This window comes from Engraulis encrasicolus, chromosome 8, assembly GCF_034702125.1.
Source record: "Engraulis encrasicolus isolate BLACKSEA-1 chromosome 8, IST_EnEncr_1.0, whole genome shotgun sequence".
Taxonomy (NCBI): Eukaryota; Metazoa; Chordata; class Actinopteri; order Clupeiformes; family Engraulidae; genus Engraulis; species Engraulis encrasicolus.
In genome coordinates, this window is record NC_085864.1 from 41,654,894 (window position 1) to 41,674,277 (window position 19,384).

At 41.2% G+C, this 19,384-nt stretch overlaps 2 protein-coding genes across 2 annotated transcripts; one reads left to right on the plus strand and one right to left on the minus strand.

The window, feature by feature from the left end:
* Positions 1-842: 842 nt before the first annotated feature.
* On the plus strand, positions 843-9,838 carry LOC134453882 (GTPase IMAP family member 8-like). Its single transcript, XM_063204631.1, has 4 exons — positions 843-870; positions 981-1,697; positions 1,892-2,523; positions 9,158-9,838. Exons 1-4 carry the CDS (start codon positions 843-845, stop codon positions 9,836-9,838), a joined length of 2,058 nt encoding a protein of 685 aa, XP_063060701.1.
* A 6,110-nt stretch (positions 9,839-15,948) lies between these two features.
* rnf7 (ring finger protein 7) lies at positions 15,949-19,077 on the minus strand. Its single transcript, XM_063204484.1, has 3 exons — positions 18,858-19,077; positions 17,303-17,350; positions 15,949-16,314 (listed from the first exon to the last, which is right to left on the minus strand). The coding sequence occupies exons 1-3, from the start codon at positions 19,030-19,032 to the stop codon at positions 16,196-16,198; spliced, it is 342 nt and encodes a 113-aa protein (XP_063060554.1). The 5' UTR covers positions 19,033-19,077; the 3' UTR covers positions 15,949-16,195.
* Between the last annotated feature and the right edge of the window lie 307 nt (positions 19,078-19,384).

Consider the following 19,384-nt stretch of genomic DNA (forward strand, 5'->3'; position numbering starts at 1 on the left):
TAATGCTGTTCATCTTTGTGGGGAATGGCTGAGCTGGGCCTGCATGATGGTGAATCTATTTTTAAAAACCTAATGCAGAAATTAGAATAGGCCTATGAAATTGAGCTGCATTGTTATGCCGTTTAGCTACTCCAATATAGGTGTTAGGCCTACTATCTAGGATTGTAACAAAGGCTGTGCATCATATGATCACACAAATTATGTGATAGGCCTATAGGCGTAACTGAAGAGATTTTAATTGTCATTTATGGTAGACAAATGAATGTGCATGCCAAAAAGTTCGAGTGGCTTTTAAACAAATGACCATTTTGGATGTGTTGATACTTTATAGGCCTACTATCATACCTCATACCCATATATACTTTCATACCTGTAGATACACAGATACACCGATGACCCCCCCCCCCCTCCTCAAAAAAAAAAGTGTCCTCCTTTTTACAAATCCAAATCTGGTCACCCTATTCCACAGTGATATCCAGTAAAGGGTGCCAATACCAGTAACTCTGGGAGCTTTAATTTTTCAGTTTTTTCCCTCTCATAGTTTAGTTTTTAATGTTGTTGATCATCATCATTTTTTTGTAGGCTATCAACTACAACCTATATTTAATAAAAATCATGTTTGACCTCATTATTTGTTGTCTGGAGATATTTCTCATTACGTGCTTTAACTTCAAGGGTGCCAATGCTAATAGGCGGTGGCGTATGTATGTAACACACCATATTATTCAAATTCCACATTTTGAAGTTTGTCTGTTGTTGTCTGTCCATAGATGAGTTTATATCAGTATAAAGTCTCAGCAAAAGGAAAAAAATTGTGAACGTCTAATACACCATCAGGAACTATGACGAGTGTGGATCCTCCTGGTCATGGTAATGACGGTTTTACTCATATAGCCGAGGCGGTGTATCCTGTACATCATTTCATTGGTATCACAATTTATTGGGTCAAGAACTAATACACAAAACTATCTCTCTTGCAGGACATCACCCCTCAACTCTGCGGATTGTGCTGCTAGGGGGTAGAGAGTTAGGGAATATAGAGGCTAGTGGAAAGACTTCCTCAGCAAACACAATCCTAGGGAGAGATGACAGCCCCGTTCGAAAGCGAACCGCAATATCAGTTAAGAGTGAGGGGCATCGATTTGGGAGACACATGACTGTGGTTGATACACCTGGCTGGTGGTGGCATTATTCTCTTGAGCACACCCCAAAACGTGACCAAATGGAGTTGTCAAATGGAACCGCATTATGCCATCCGGGACCACATGCCTTTCTCCTTGTCATTCCAGTAGACATGATCTTCCCTTGTGATTACAGACTTTCTTTGGAAGAGCACATCAGAGTCCTTGGGGATATCTGGAAATACACACTTGTGTTGTTAACCTCCAATGGCCCTTCCAACTATGATGCTTTCACAAGTCACCTTAAAGATTGGTCAGGCTTGCAGTGGGTCATTGGGAAATGTCAGAATAGGTACCATATCCTTGACAATAAAAACAGAGATGATGAGTATCAAGTTCTAAGATTGTTAAACAAAATAGATGAGATGGTTGAATTAAACCAAGGGCACTGCTTTGAATCTGTTGAGAATCCATTCATCTGGGAACAGTGGAGGCAGACAGTTAAAGAGGGAGCTGAGAAAAGGATCAAGAAAGTGAAATCACGAATGGCAAGACACCTGGAGTCGCAAAGAAGTGGTAATGGCAAAAGCTGTCTTGTTTTCAATTTAGTATCTTGATTTTCTGATAAAGTATTCAGATAGGGTAAAAGAAGAGTGAGTACTAATGATCTCACTTTTAAATAGCCTACATTTTTATTTACTTTTTGGACATTATATCATGTAGAGAAAATATGTTGCAAAAGCATTTACTTCATTTCGTTTTTAACATAGATTCTACAAACAGAGATCAGCCTGACTACTTGAAAGAGAGAAGAATTGTGGTTGTCGGACCACAGTATGGAACAAGAAGTTCATCAGGGAATACCATCCTAGGAAGAAAAGCATTTGTTGAAGGGAGTAAGAGAACAGTCCGGAGTTCAATCCAACAAGGCATTGTTGCAGGAAGACATATCACAGTGGTTGATACACCTGGATGGTATTTCATCAATCCTTTATCTGCTACAACCACAATGGACAAACTGGAAATGAAATGTGGTCTGTCCCTTTGTCCTCCTGGACCACATGTTATTCTTCTCACAATTCCTGTTGCATCAGCATATAACAAGGTTTTCCACCAAGCTTTGATGGAACACATGCTGCTCTTAGGCGAGGATGTGTGGGATTACACAATCATTCTCTTTGGTAGAGGAGATTGGCTTGGAGATACCATAATCGAAGAACACATCGAAACTGAAGGGGAATATCTCCAGACGCTCATTGTAAAGTGTGGAAATAGATATCATGTCTTCAATAATAAGAACAGAGAGGATAAACACCAAGTGGATGAGCTGTTTGAGAAGATAGATGAGCTGGTTGCCAGAAACCATGGCAGTTGTTATGAGATGGATAGAGATGAAGTCAGGGTAACTGCAGAGAAGACGATTGTAAACGAGGAAAACGTTGAAAAGCTCAGATGGAAAACTGAAAAAGTCAGAGCAACTCTAAAGGAACTGCACAAAGGTAAGAATGATTAAGTTGGCCTAATTCGTTTCTTGTGTTTGTCAGACATATTTATAGATCAACTTCCACTAAAGAACGTTTTCACTCGCTCCCTTTGAAAAACTGAGGTTACATAGACATGCTACGCTTCCAAGTGCATCGCCTCTGTATGTCCTGAGCTAGTGAATTAGGAAGAGCTTACACTTTATGTCATTTCGAAAAAAGGCGTTGCCCACTAGGGTTTATGCCTGCCCATAGTTGTACGGCTGATGTACGCCTCATTTTCGGGTCACGGATATCCATGAGAAAAACTCGAAACCCTGTAATTTGTCCACAAGCCACTTTACTAGCCTTTTTTTACTACAAGTAGTTACTAGTTACTAGCTAATAGTTTCTAGTTACTTACTAGTTTTTTCCTTTAACTGGCATTTTTGATGGTGTTGCTTCGGCAAGTCAACTACTTGATTTAAAACAAAGACATGAATGAAATGCATGTGGTAAACATGATTCTTGTGGCAATAAATTTATTATTATTTTATTTTATTTTGTCCAGCACCTGTGCTACTGTGATGTGTGTGCATCCTCTGCGTTCTTAAACATCATTCTTTAACATTTTCCAGGGTTCACTTCATTGGGCTTCCACTTAACTCTTTACTAATAAATAATATGTGTTAATTTTGCTCAATGCACACTGACAAAATATACATCATTGTGACATACCCACTGCAGATCCTAAAAAAGTGTTGAAGTTCTACATTGTTGTTGTTGCTTTTTTTTAAGGTCAGAAACATCATTTCTCAAAGCAAACACTTCTTCTTACTGGTGGGAGAGATTCATTGAAATGCGGACTTAGCAATGCTCTCATGGGACCAGCATTTTTGACGGGCATTACCAAGGTAACTGCTAACTGCTGTACATATATATATATATATATATATATATATATATATATATATATAAGAAACAACTAGAAACAACTAAAGACCTTCCTCTTTCGAGATAATCTACTAGACTAATGCTTGAGCTGGCCTTGCCCCAGGGCAGACTCTTGACATGATGTTTAGTTTAGTTTAGTTTGTGTGTGTGTGTTTGTGTGTGTGTGTACTCGTTATTTACTCTTTATAAAAAATAATAATAAAAAAACTAACCCCTCTAAGCAACTGCACTTGTTGTTCTGTATATCTTCTGTGCACTTTGTATTTGCTTGTGATGTTGGCTTGATTATGTCCACACACACACACACACACACACACACACACACACACACACACACACACACACACACACACACACACACACACACACACACACACACACACACACACACAGGTATATGGGTCATTCTACAATTACAGTGCCATTTTAAGTCCATGGGCTTTATTTGCCAATTCCACTAACTATTAATGGCAACCAATGATGTTTAGCACACATTTATCTTTCATGTAATACAGAAAGTGAAGATATAACATTATTTTCCTCTGCAAGAATGAATAATTAATACTGGTTTTTGGACGTTTTCATGCCGTCCTGTTTTCCAAATGTCAGATTCAGTCTTCATATTAGCATGTAAAAAACAAACTGTTAAAAGTCTGTTGTGCTTTCAATTATGCAATAAATTGGCCATTTTGTGTGCATCTAAGAAAACAGTGTTACCCGTGTCATGCACACACTGAAACCCCCTAAGACAACGCCATAAAATGTCATTACCTCTTTGGGTGGTGATGTGAAGACTGTTTGGTAAATTTTGAGTTCACCTCTTCCATAATTTAATCCATTATTTTTTTATGTTCTTAGAGAGGGACAATTGCCCATCAACTGTGTAATCAACTGAATCATAAGAACCTCAATTAGAAATCAAAAGTAGATAAAGCGTACAAAGACATGATTAAGGTGTTTTGGTGGAAGTTCTGATGTCTTCAGTTAGCACAACACCCTGAAAATGGCTGAAATATCAAGCTGTGTCACCGTCAATTGTGTTACGCATCAGCTATGACAGTTGAGGAAGAGTATGTTTTTGCCAATTTATCTCCATATTGATAGACAAACAAACAATATATTTAATGTTTTAGGGAGATGGGTTTGTCTGCTCTGTTTTTTTTCTCCTTAAAAAGTGCCGACTTGTTCCCCTGCACTGTTGACCATAACACAGTTGACTGTTTTGAAAGGGTTATTGTGCTATTGATCTCTTATGTGTTGGGGAAATCCTGAGAACAGATAGTAGGGTTTATCTCTGGAGAGGGAAGTCTTGTGTAAGGAGGGTGACTAAATTCAAATCAGACGTTACAGGAATTTATAATGAAAAAAGTGTCAAATCCTACTTATGAAGCTCAAGAATCACATTTTCCATATCAATTGCACAGATTGATGACAACATTATTGGTAATGGACATAAGCACTTTCAAACTTGTGTTTTTTTTTTTTTTTTACTGTGTAGTATTTTTATACACTGTTGATATATGACAAAATATTCAAGCAAAGTATAGTAATAGTATAATAAATAGTTTCCATTAAAATATTTAACAAACGATTTAAGACTAAGGGTGGGTTGCACCAACATGGCTTAACTTAAACCTAGTTTAGGCCTAAACTGAGTTTAGTTAATCCATGTTTAAACAGGGTTTAAATTAATCTGAGATGTGTTGCACATCTTAAATTTAAACCTGGATTACCTAAACTGGTTTAATCAAGGATTAAAGTAGATTTAAATATGTTCATCAGCCACCATTGATGGGTAGGTCAAATGTGTGCCTAAAAACGTACATTTATTATTGAATATTTAACAAACAAACGATCACACATTGAGTTGTAGGAGGCGGGGATAGACGTTCACGTTCAGTGGTATGGAATTCGGCCTGTTTGACATTTTGTAAACATTGCATGCGTAGCGGCCGTTACATTGTATCAAAGTTAAGATACCGGTAGATCGCAATGGAAACACAAGACAGGCGGCATAGTGGGACTGTACAAAGAAAACATTGACCCGCTGACGGCGAAGGTATATTAATATTAATCCCGAAGCAGCTCTCCCTCTCCAACCCCTTTGATGCTCTGGACAGGAGAAAAGTTGCTAACTTTGCTGCTTTGCTAACGTCACCAAGTATCCACCTATATGTCTGTAGGCTACATCAATGACGTTTTTCAGCACCAGACGTCAAGTGGTAGCACCACAGTTAATGCCCAAAATGTAAAAGTAATTCGTCATTGATGTAGGCTAGGCTACAAACAACGAACATGCTTCGTAGATGCTGACTTCGCTTTACAGTCTACTACAAAACGTCATTGGAGTTGGACTCATGTCCACCTTGTGTCCACCAATAACATGTCATATTCCAACATAACACTTCGTATTAAATGTTTACCACTGATTTTAAACGAAATGGCAATGCATGATTCATTTCATGAATGTATAACCATTGTAACAACTTGGCAAAACATTAATTTAAACTCCGTTTCGTTAAGAACAAGCTGCAGCAAGGCTAGTTTTACTGTAGGCTAAGCGAATCCTGTTCACAAAGTGGTCTCTTGTTACTAAGGTAATGACTTACTCAAAAGGGCATACAGAACACACATTCCACATAATCCAATGGCGATTCTGTTTTGTTTATTTTATTTACACTGCATCAATAGAAATGAACATCTCGGTAGTTGTAGTGGTACTACCTAGCACTTCTGACTCCACCGTCCCGCTTGCATGAAGTTTGTTCACAGACGTGACGTCACTGTTTGGGTCCGACCATGAGTGCAGTTATGTCGCCTTCACGGGCTCGGGACCTCTCGAGACAGCTGACGACACTGCTCACGTGACAGCCAAGTTCTGGACTTTGGCACATGAACGCCACTGATCCCGGAACAATCGGAAATCATGCGTGTTTTGTTTTGGTTCTCTTTTCTTTTTTTTTGACCTCCACTTGAGCCTCCACACCCACGACATATCATTTTAGCTGAAGTAAGCCAAATTAAACAGTCAGAGACCAGCATTGCTGTCATATATGCATCTGCAATTGAATGACATCAACTGGTGTTGTTGATAGTGATTACAAGACGATATTTTAGCTTTTATGATACTGTTTACATGTCAGTTGCATGCATGGGCGCCATGTTGATGATGCGTGTGTCGTCACACAAAACACAAGCTCGGGAACTCGTTGTTCTATACTTCCGCCAGAGATCAACCTAGATAATTATCGATCTGACATTGCGTCACCAAATGTTCACTCCCACTTTCCCGAGGTTTTAGGTCGGCTTTCTGGGGATTCTCGAATTTTTGAACGAGGTATTAATCTGTGACCTTGCCTCCTCCACTTGCCTCCTCCACTCGCTTCTTGTCATGATGACATCACTGACAACAGCATTATATTTCAATATCTTGCAAAAGCTCAATTGTAGAGACTTTTTCTCGTTGGCAATTGTTATGGTGAATGAAAAACAGTCCCTCAAAAGTTGTTGTGGCTAGGCTGACAGCTGGGAAACTTTATCGTTTTCTCCACGGAGGAGGGGCCAGGAGGCGGGGCGAGGAGACAAGCACAAGTGGAGGAGGCAAGGTGGCATATTGGGATGCACCCTATGACAGAAGTGACAGTCGCCGGACCATCTACAATGACAGCAGTTGATTATCCTTTTAAAGACATATCCTTACTATCTTCAGATGACACGTTTTTTAAAGCCTACTTAATTCTACCGTTTTGTTCGTCATATTTTGGAAAATAATTGGTGAATGGAATTATTTGTTATGGCTATGGCTCATCAATTTCTGTCTTTCTGCTCAGATGACTGAAGAAGGAGGTTATTTTAATGCAAAAAGAAAGGCTGCAGAGCATGGGAAAGCCATTGAGCTCATAACAACTCACTTGAAGAACTTTTGAGTGGCATCATTCAATGCAAATGAATAAATCAAATCATATTTGCTTATTTATGTCATTATCTATTTGCAATAGGCCAGTTAAGTTATATTCAGGGGACCTGACTGGACTTGTAGACACCAAATAGTTCACCATCCATCATCTGGAAACAACATGTGGCGATAAGCAACGAGAATCTGGAGAATGGGTGCCACAACAGACTATTAGGGCCTATTTTGTGAATCTGAAACTCACTATTGCTGTAGAATTCAACAGGGTTTAGCCTATGTTGAATATTTATGCGTGGAACTCTATCTTGTAACTCAAGCAGACGAATAACAGCAGCCATGTTGTCCGAATAACGCATTTAAACCTCCTCCAGGGGTGGCTTAAATTAATCAGGCAATGCAGGTTTATCCTTGGGTTAAAATCACTGGTGCAACAGACTCAAAATTAATCTCAGTTTAAGTGGGGTATTAAATCTGAGTTTAGCCATGGATTAGATTTAACCAGAGATTACTGGAAGCTAAGTTTAAACTGGGTTTAACTTTGGTGCAACATAACTAAAAATTAAACTTAGATTAAATGCAGATTAAAATTTAAACCACGTTGGTGCAACCCACCCTAAGCTATGCAATTGTTTGAAAACTTAAAGGTATACACTATGGAAACATCTAGGTCATTTATCTTTTTAAAAAGTACTGATAATGTACATGTTAGTCCTTTTTTTACTTTGCCAAAAGGGCAGTCTAATTGTCGAATCACTCATATACAGGGACTGGCCATATTAGAATATCATGGAAAAGTTTATTTATTTCCACAATTCCATCAATAATGTTTAACTTTCATGGCTTGTAGAGATGCACATTTTAAACTATTCCAATCATTAATAATTTGTTAATTTCTACTTATTTTGGCCTTCCAGCTCCAAAAAAGGAATTCACATTATTAGGATATTGTGATAAAAATCTCAATTTTCCTCGGAAATAATACAGAAATTTGGGTCACATCAAATCAGTTGAAATTTTCTACTTTCTACATAACATGTCGATGTACAATACTTAGTTAGGACTGTCTTTGTCTTAATCACTGCCATGATGAGTTAAACATTTAAGTCAATGGCAGAGGCATTGCATGGGCGTTATGGAAGTCCAGATATCCTTGATGCTTTGCTGTCAGCTGTTTTTGTTTGTTTGATCTGGTGACCCACACTTCACTCTTCAATATACCCCGTAGCTTTCCATGCCAGGTTTAGGTGCTAACTCACCAGTTAAATTATCACTCACCAGAAATGAACCCCCATTGAAAATTAATGGGGTTTTATTTCTTGTGAGTTAGAATTAAACTGGAGAGTTAGCCCCAAAACGTGGCATGGAAATCTACGGAGTATATTGAAGAGTGAAGTGTGGGTCAGATGTAATGCGACCTGTTATTATGAATTCACAACCCATTGTCTCAGTCATGTTTGAGTATAAAAGCAAGTGCCATAGGCCTACATGATGGGAAAGTTTATACTTCTTTCAAATGATACAGGACAGGAACAGACATCCACTTTTGCATGCATGGGGATCATAGAGCTCATTGGGGAATGTCAGGATATTCACACATACACACACTCACTTCCTCTCCCTCTCCCTCCCACACCCACACACAGCATCCTCACCATCACCATCAACTTCTAATTCTGATGTGATATTGTCGACTTGTAATCCCTTTACAGATATTCAAAGGATCTCAACAGATCCCCAAGAGTGTTTTATGTCAAGCCCAAGTTTTTAACAAGAACGTGTCAGTGGTAAACACACCAAGCTGGAGTACAGCACCTGATGATGCATCCGTTTTGGTGGAACAGGAGATTGCCCGCGGTGTGTCCATGTTCTCACCTGGTCCACATGCTTTCCTGTTGGTCATCCCTGCAGACGAGTCATTCACACAGGAAGACAGAGAAGCCACATTAAAGCACATGGCCAGGATTGGTCAGAATGTATGGAAACACACCATACTTCTGTTCACTTGGAGAGATTGGCTTGGTGAGAAATCAGTTGAAGAGTTCATTGTGAGTGAAGGCGGAGATCTTCGTTTGCTTGTGGAGAAATGTGGCTACAGGTATCATGCTCTCAGCTTCTATGAAGACGACTTTACGTCTCAAGTCAGCAAGCTGTTGGAGAAGGTGGATGAGCTAATGGTTAGAAACAGAGGAAAACCATTTGCTCCTGAAGAAAAGCAATCAAAATTGTTACGTTTTCAAAAGACTCTCACAGAAGAGGAGTGGATCAAGCGGGAAGATGATCTAATTGAGAGAATGCTGAAAGCTGTAGTCACAGAGCCAGACACATCAGCAGTTGCAGCAAGAGATGGAAGCATTCCCATCTCCATCCCAGACAGTAAGCTAAACACATAATTGTTTAAATGCTTTGCTTTCACTATAAAGTGAGTTTGTTTCCCTTTATTATTATATTATTAGGGCCCGAGCACCGAAGGCGCGAGGCCCTATTGTTCTTGCTCGGATTATTATTAGGGCCCGAGCACCGAAGTGCAAGGGCCACGCGGTGGCCCTTCGCCCTCTCGGTGCGAAGCCCTATTGTTTTCCTAAGGATTATTATTATTATTATTCTCCCTTGGTATTTAGCCACGTTGGGCCATTTTTCGGGTACTTCCGGTGCTCGGACACTTACGCCACTTGGTACACAAATCGGAGATAGCCACCGCTACTCAGGTGCCGAATATTAACCCCTGATGGAACAGGGAGGCGACGCCACGCCCCCAAACGCGTTTAGGGGTGGGGCTAACATATACTTTGAGCTACAGACTCGGGAGTTTTTTTAAAATGTGTATCTCACCAAGGCGCATAATAAAGTCCAATACAACGATATGGCCACGCCCAACAGGAAGTGAGATATTTTGACTTTTTTGGCACTTTTTGGAATTTTTTGGCATTTGTTTCGGACTTTAACGTACTTGTCCTACACCGTACATCGTATTGACTTCATATTCGGTGGACATGACCTCAAGGCATTGACGATAATATATTGCAAAGGAATTTTTGATATCTCGTAATTTGACAAGATGGCGGCTCAATGAATTTGGGTATATAAATTGGGTTCTTCCGGTGGTCGGACACTTACGCCACTTGGTAAACACATTGGAGATTCCCACCACTACTCAGACGCAGAATCTTAACCCCTGATGGAGCGCGGGTACGAGGCCACGCCCCCAAATGCGTTTAGGGCCGGGGCCAACATATACTTTGAGCTACAGACTCGGGAGTTTTTTTAAGGTGTGTATCTCACTAAGGCGCATAATAAAGTCCATACAACGATATGGCCACGCCCAACAGGAAGTTTAGGGGCGGGGCCAACCTCTACTTTGAGCTACAGACTCGGGAGTTTCTTAAAGTTGTGTATCTCACTAAGGCGCACAATAAAGTCCATGCAACGATATGGCCACGCCCAACAGGAAGTGACATATTTTGACTTTTTTGTCATTTTAAAACAGGAAGTTGGCCACCATTTCAGTTTGGAGTGTTTTAAAACCGTGCAAACGCACACATGTATGCATATAATGAATACTGACTTTTGTATTTGCCTGAAATTGAGGCCACACCCCCAAACATGTTTAGGGGCGGGGCCAACATCTACTTTGAGCTACAGACTCGGGAGTTTTTTTTAAGTTGTGTATCTCACTAAGGCGCACAATAAAGTCCATACAACGATATGGCCACGCCCAACAGGAAGTGAGACATTTGGACTTTTTTGGCATTTTAAAACGCACACATGTATGCATATAATACATGTTGCTTGAAAGTAAGTTTTGTGTATCTGGCTTAGACAAACAAAAAATGGTGATGGGGCGCTGGCAATATGCCCCGGCCCTGCAACGTAGGTGCGAGGGCCCGTCATCGCCGCTTGCGGCTTTAATTATTATTATTTTTCTTTTTCATCCACGTTTGGGCTGCCCATTTTGTCTGGGAAGCACTTGGTGACTTGCCCTTTTGCATGTTGATCGGACATGATGACCGCTACTCAGAACCGGAAGCTCGGGTCGGGGTGGAGCAAGGGGACGAGGACACGCCCCCTAACGTGTGCGGGGCGTGGGGCAGAGGCCAACATAAAGTTTGAGCTACGGACTCGAAATTTTTTGGGGGTGTGTATCTCACTAAGACGAACCAAAAAGGTAATTACGATGCCATGGCCACGCCCAACAGGAAGTGAGATAATTGGACTTGAAGTTGAACTTTTCACATACGATGGAATTTGACACACCATGGAATTTGAAACACTCCTCATAAACCGTGCAACCAATATGTCCAATTTTCGGTGTATATGATCTCAAGATATAGCAGATGAATAATTGCGAACGATTTTTCGATACGTTGTAAGAAAACAAGATGGCGGCTTGATGAACATTGATGACTGTTGGGCACTTTTTGAGGAGGTTGCCATGTGTTACTTCGAAATTTACTTGACACACTTGTTCAATAGGGTGGCATGAACAACTCCAACAAAGCCCCGCCCCTAACTCAACCCAGGGGCTCTGTAGCGCCCCCTAGCGGATAGACCTATGGGTCGGGGGAGGCGTAAAGTACAAGCTATGGACTTAGAATTATTTTTGGATGTGTATCTCACTTAGACAAAAAAAAATGTCACACAATGGCATGGCCACACCCAACAGGAAGTGAGATAATGGGACCTACTTTAAAACAGGAAGTTGGCCCCCATTTCAGTTTGCAGTGTTTTTAAACGGTGTAAACGCACATGTCTATTCATACAATGAATACTAACTTTTTTATATGCCTGAAATAGCAATCTGGTGTAGCGCCACCATGTGGTAGGCAATGGAACTGCAGGAAAAATATAATTCTTTAATATTTTTAATATCTTGTGAACTGGACCTCCATTTTTGTTTTGGGGAGGTCATAGCAACATGTCAATCATGCTAATGATAAATTGCTAACGCTAGCAATGCTAATTTAATTTCCTTCAATATCTCGTGAACCAAATGTCGTAGAGACTCCATTTTTGTTTTGGGGAGGTCATACCAACATGTCAGTCATGTTAATTCTAATTTGCTTATGCTAACAATGCTAATTTGTTTTTCTTCAATATCTCGGGAACCAAAAGTCATGGAGACTCCATTTTTGTATTTAGGGGTCATAGTAGCAACACTGAATGATAATTGCTAATGCTAATTAACAATCCATTTTTCCTCAATATCTCATGAACCGAAGGTTGTACAGACTCCATTTTTGCTTTGGCGGGTATAAGGCCTTGCCAGTCATGCTAATGCTCAATGTTCATGCTAAAACCAGTGTTACCACAATGACACCTTCACCTTCCTCATAAATGTCAGAAAACTGTTACACTTCATCCATTTTTCACAGGTATGGTAGGGGTATTACGGCAGGGCGACATGCAACGTCCCCCCTGGCCGTAGGTGCGAGGGCCCGCCAAGGCCGCTTGCGGCTTTAATTATCATTACTACTGCTACAGTAGGAGTATTGTTACAGCTCTCCTGCTAAAAGTGGCAATGCTTGGCCTAGCAATACCATAAACCTTCATCCTTAAACCACAGTCAATAATTCATATTTGTGCCATGTTTTTCCACTTTCCTGATATTTTTGCAGCCATTATATGTAGTACACACTATTTATTGTATAACAAACTCTCTTGCTGACCTCATGACCTTATTTCAGTGAGTGGAGATACTCCTTCAGAAGCTAGCATGTCTGTCAATCGTGGACCAGCGTATGTGCATTGGTGGAGGTTGAGGTCTTTCCGTTACGGCGCATCCTCTGGTTATCAGACCCAAAGTACAGCTGAGAGTACCATGGGAGCCGAAGCTATGAGTGAAATGGAATATGACATGAGTGAGCAAACAGAAAACCAGAGGCTTCTGAAGGACATTAACAATGAAAACTTCACCAGAAGAGCTGTTGGTCCAAGAAGTCTTCTACAAGTCTTCCCAAACAGGCACCAAAATAGGAGGAATTCCTTTTGACCTCAACAGCTACTGTATCATGATGAGATAGGCCTACATCCTTGCTTGTGAGATTTCATTACGAGAATTCTGTAATAGTTGGTTCCGACCTCTCAACAATCCAACAACTTCCCATTGACAAGATAAATTACTGTTAATCTAATCTAGGCCAAATGTTGAGGCTGAAGTAGGAGCCATTCCACAACACAATCCAGCGGCTTAAAGAATAATCGAAATGTATCGCAATATAATCTGACAATTGACCCAAATCGCATTGCATCGTGGGGCATTATTAAGTATTGAAAATAACCGAATCGCTGGCCCCTGCCTAATGCCCTAGCTCCATAACATAATAGAAGTGGTAAAGTAATTGGAAAAAAGTCTAATCGAAACTTATTGTATCGTATCGTGGGGCATTCTTAAGTATCGAAAATAATCACATCGCATAATGAGATATCGATAGTGACTCATGTCATCGTGGAGGCTGTGATTTACATCCATACCAGCTAATGGATTTTACAACAATATATTAGTAAGGTAATAATCCCTAATAGATAGCAACGAGACATTCTTTTACAGCACTACTGTTTGAATGAAAGAAAGCAACATTGAACAGCTGGTGTTAAAACTATTTGAATTTATCAGTAAACCATCAAATGGGCAACCTCCAAGAAGATGTAAGGAAAATTGACAGATTATTGAGAGGTCAGAACAAAGAAGCTTCAGAGCAATGCACAACCCCTGACTCCAGTAGGCTACCGTATGTCTAATATATATCAAATTTGTGAACTGTTTTCTAGTGCACTTTTTATTATTGAGTTGCAGTTGTTTCAAGCCATTGGAAACAATTTTCGAAAACTTTTCTTGAATATAGTTGTCTGTGTAAATATAACATTGTATCCCAGTCTTAACCATCTTAGGTGAGCAGTGTACATAGGGGGATTGGATCACTCTGTCTGTCACTCAATATATTTGTTGAAAATCCTTTTGTGTTACCTTTATTTCATTTAATTACATTAAAGATACTCATACTCCTGCTGCATGTGTGCACGTGTGGTTTAGGACCGATGCCGCAACCCAATGACTGAATAATAATGAAATAATTTGTTTTTCAATTCAACGCCTCAGCATTTAAGATATATGGATGGGAGACGTGACGCCTTGTTTTTTCGTAACATTGGTTAAAAACCAACAAAACTGTTCTTTTTCCTTTAAAAAACAAATGGCAATGAAAGAAGATATTAGAAGTCATATTAGTCTTAGATGAGAAGAAACATTTTTGTTAAGATTTATGTAAAGGTTTATATGTCAAATATCCTGTTGTGTGACTGCAACATTAATGAAACTTGGAATATATATATATATATAAATTAACCAACAACATTTTGAATAATGTATGAAGCATTTGGCATGATTGCATAAATATTAACTTTATATTAAGATATGTGAATGTGAAAAAAACTCAAGACAGTAATATTAACTACAAGTTCAATTTCGTAACACAAATTGCTTCCTCTGGGGTGACATGTATGTCAATGTTTGTGAATGGGCAGCTGCAAGGCCAACTACAAGGGTCTTAAAGACTGGCTCCTAACCAGTCAGTACCTCAGTTATTGGAGAGTGCTGTGGAAGCTTAAGGTGACTATTAACCTCTTAATATGTCTTCATATTGCAATCTTTCTGTCACACAATGGTTCATTTTATGGTGTCCTGGTGTGACTGCTCTTATAGAAGGAAAAAAAGTTTTTTATAAATGAAAACACATATTAAGATTAAACACAATATCATTATCAAGTTAGCATGAGCTCAGATGTCAGTCATGTATACAAAAGGATTAAAATGGCCATAATGCAGTGAATTTCCTGTGGTGCGACTTCATTTTCCTGCGGTGTGACATGCCTATGCAATGTGTTGATGCAGGACACATTTTCTCAAAAATGGCAAAAATTAGGCGAAATTCCACGGATCACTAAGTGCTTTATTTTGTTCTATTTTTTCCAATTTTTTCAATCAATTTTTTTTGGCGTTACGTCCTTAAACGTCAACCACCCATATGCAGCGACACTTCATAGAAACACTGGTGTACATTAACGTCTGAGCTTACAAATATGCAAGTACTGTATAGGACCATCTGCACACACCCATTCAGGAAAAAAATCTGCTGACATGTTCTTCATCTTAGGTTACTCACAATTTATTATTCTATGTGCAGTGTAACAACGAAACACACTAGACGTATAAACGTCCCCATGAAAATACACAGTCCTGGCGCATGATGTGTCTTCATCCGATGACCCCACTCCCCTGCCCCATGTCCGATTAATTACACAGGTTGACATCAGTGCCAGGTGATGACAGGTTGACATCAGTGCCCCAAAGAACTGCCCAGCCAACCTGTGATTCACAAACTCCTGCCAGTGCGACCAAACGTCCGCCACGCAAACACTCATATAGTCACGTACAGGTGCATGACACACACACGCACGCACGCACGCACGCAAACACGCAAACACACACACACACACACGTACACACACGTACACACACGTACACACACACAGTCAGAGCACACAAACAGCTAGGGCAGAAGAGGGGAGCAGGCTGTTTATAAGCTCCAGTCACCCTGGGAGTACAGAGTGACAGCCACCTGGACGAGCAAACGCTGGTGAATCAGGCGTGGTCGGGGGAAAAGGGCTAAATGAGCGCGGCCGACGGGCGGGCGGGGTTCAAGTCAGGCCAAGATGGAAGCCTGCCAGCTTGTTGACGCTGGCACTGGCCGGCCTCATTTGCCGATCCTCTGCACCACCCAGTCCTGCTGGCACAGCGGGCACCGGTTGTTCTGCTTCACCCACAGCGACATGCAGCAGTTGTGGAAGGAGTGGTTGCACTCTCCCCACACCACTGCAGAGAGAGAGAGAGAGAGAGAGAGAGAGAGAGAGAGAGAGGGAGAGAGAAAGAGAGAGAGAAATGGGGAAGGGAGAGATAGGAGACAGTGTTAGTTACTGTATGCATCAAGCTGAAATGCAAAACACACCATACTTTCAAAATACAACGATGAGAGCATATACTACATTAGGGTAGTTAGCAAAGTTTGGAAACCATTGCTTTATATCATGACATTCAGTGTAGCCATTAAAATTAGGGCAGTCATGGGTGAGCGGTTAGGGCGTCAGACTTGCATCCCAGAGGTTGCCGGTTCGACTCCCGACCCGCCAGTTGGTGGGGGGAGTAATCAACCAGTGCTCTCCTCCATCCTCCTCCATGACTGAGGTACCCTGAGCATGGTACCGTCCCACCGCACTGCTCCCCATGGGGCGCCACTGAGGGCTGCCCCCTTGCGCGGGTGAGGCGTCACAATGACAATGGGAGTTGGAGTTTCCCAATGGGCTTTCACTTTCACTAAAAGATGCCTCACTCTGACTTGACCTTGGACAATATGATGCCACTAATTTGCAAACATCTTCTGACAGTTTATCAACTAAGCTATCTCATTTTATTACAGCTTAAGTAACATTTTCCAACTCCATTGAGTGCGCTCAGTTTATTTATCGTTGATAAACAATAGTCAACAGTGATGAGAAAACTGCATTCATTAGTTCTATTTCAGTGCCACATATTCCAAATGGTCAATTTTTCATGTAAAATTCAACCAGGTTATTGCCTGGTTGGATGATCACCAGGTTGAATTGGACAGGTAAAACCAGGTCATTTGGAATATGTGGCACTGAATTGTAACTTAACTAATGAATCCAAGAAGGCGATCACTGCTAGTCAATGCTTTTACAGTAACCATTTGTAGAATTCGTGAAGCACCTTGACTATGCAAATACACAGTAGGCCTACATCCAAGCAGAATGATTGGCAGGTTGAAGTTGACAGACAGACTCACCAACACAGTCCTCCTGCTTGTTCTCTGCTTGACACCTCAGGCAGGCATCTGCAATAGAAGGGAGAGATGTGATGAGTCATTGATGATTACTTCTCAATACTGTGGATTTTAGTTTAGTACATCTGAAGTTTTGACAATAGAGTGTCGTGTAGGCCTATCTAGGGAATCCACAGTGGAAATTATTCTACTCTGCAAAATGTGAGCCCTTGAGTGATGCTAAAAAAGACTATGCAACTGCACAATATGAAATCAATTAATATTCTGTGTGCTACTGTACATCTTCTGCTCACTAATATTATCTTCAGAAACAGTTTCCCCGATGGTCATACCCATAAAAAAAAACCTATGTGAAAGACAGTGTGACTGGTGACTGGTGCTCAGACGTAGGTGGTAGGTAGGTGAGACAGTAGGCAGACGTGCCAAGATGCAAGCCGACGTGGTGAGATGACTGTTCTGTCACCCCCAATGATGATTATAGAGGTCAGTGGTCACCCTGCCTACACTGCACTGAGATATATTGTAGTAAGGGGAGATAGGACGGGTCCATAGAAATTAACGGTGAAGATTCGTAACGCAAATATGGCGTCTACCCGCACATCTCCCGCCTTTCTGGTATCAAGATCCAATGTGCCTGCTGAGCTGCGTTGACAGTGATCCAATCATCTGGCTGCATCGGCGCACGCGAAATTATGCACATGCTCAGTTGTGAAAAGCCGTTGCTCTCGTGCCGTTATGGAACTACTGCGCCTGCGCTCTGTCAAAAAAACCGTGAGAAAAGTGGCTCAAAAAGCTTTATTTTGACTCGTATGACACAACCAAGTAGTCTAGGTTGATCAGTTTTTCACGGTCGTTTCAACCATATGGTTTTCACAACCGCTGGGTTCCCCTCCGTCCTATACTCAGTTTCCCCATTCATTTTTCCCATTGACTCTCAGATCTGGTCTACTTAATCGCGAAATAGCACCCCGGAGGCGTCACCAAGATGGCCGCCATATGTCCCCTCTCATTCTAGAATCTCTCTGACTGCACTGATCTGACAGTCGTCTGTCAACTAGAACTACATGCACCAATTAGCTAGATCACTACTAATAGACCTACTGACGAACTCCACAGCATGAGACTGTGATTCAGTCCCCACTATCCAAAGTATGAGCTCTCTTGGCTGAGCAGTTTAAAGGATCCACAGGATTATAATGATTTCAGTTAAGTTAGCTTGCTGACAGAAGGAACCTTATGGGCCTCACTGACACTGAAATATTTGTGTTGTTTGTTGGTAGCAGGCGATGCAGCCCAAAAGATGGGGAATTCGTCGGCTCACAGAGTTTCTGAATGGGTAGCACCAGGTACGCATGGCACCTGACAAGTCAGTCAAATAGTGTAGGCCTGCTGTTAATTTATACCGAAAATACCATGCCACCGGCATTAGCAATGCAGCCGGGTGGTTACTCAGCTCATCTCGTTCACGGGAGATGTGTTAGCTAGCAGCTAAGAACTATGGGGCTAACGTTGTGGGCTCGAGTTGGGTCAGCTAGTCGGCTAGCTGGCGTTTACTTACCCATAACTTGAACCCTACAAATGGCACACGTATCACATTCGACATCCCAGCTCCACATAGCAACAGCATTCCATTTCTTCAGAGAAAACATCTTGTCCCCGCCAGCTTTAGACCCAGATGAACCACTGTGTGAGTGAACCAAACTCGGCTCGTCCCCGTCTTCCATCTCCGCCATAGAGCTAAAGCCGCATCAAAATGGCTGAAAAGGCATTTGCCAATGTTTTGCAGTACCACTTTTGGAACACAAGATGGAGCAATTGTCAAAGCTCTATGCTTTACCGCGCGTGCAAGCGCTCTATTTCATTCATATTATTAGTTTCTGTGCACATGAACCAACTAAAGCAGGATTATGAAGCAGATTTTGAGACAGTGGATGGATGGTGATACTATTTATTGGTATACGATATTTATGTTGCACAGCCTGGCTGTCAGTGGGCCTGCCTGCCACACCTGTTAGAGATAAACTGTACTAGGGCCTATATTCAAGCAAAGCCTACCATTAAATAACTCAGCTGAGTATTGCGCAC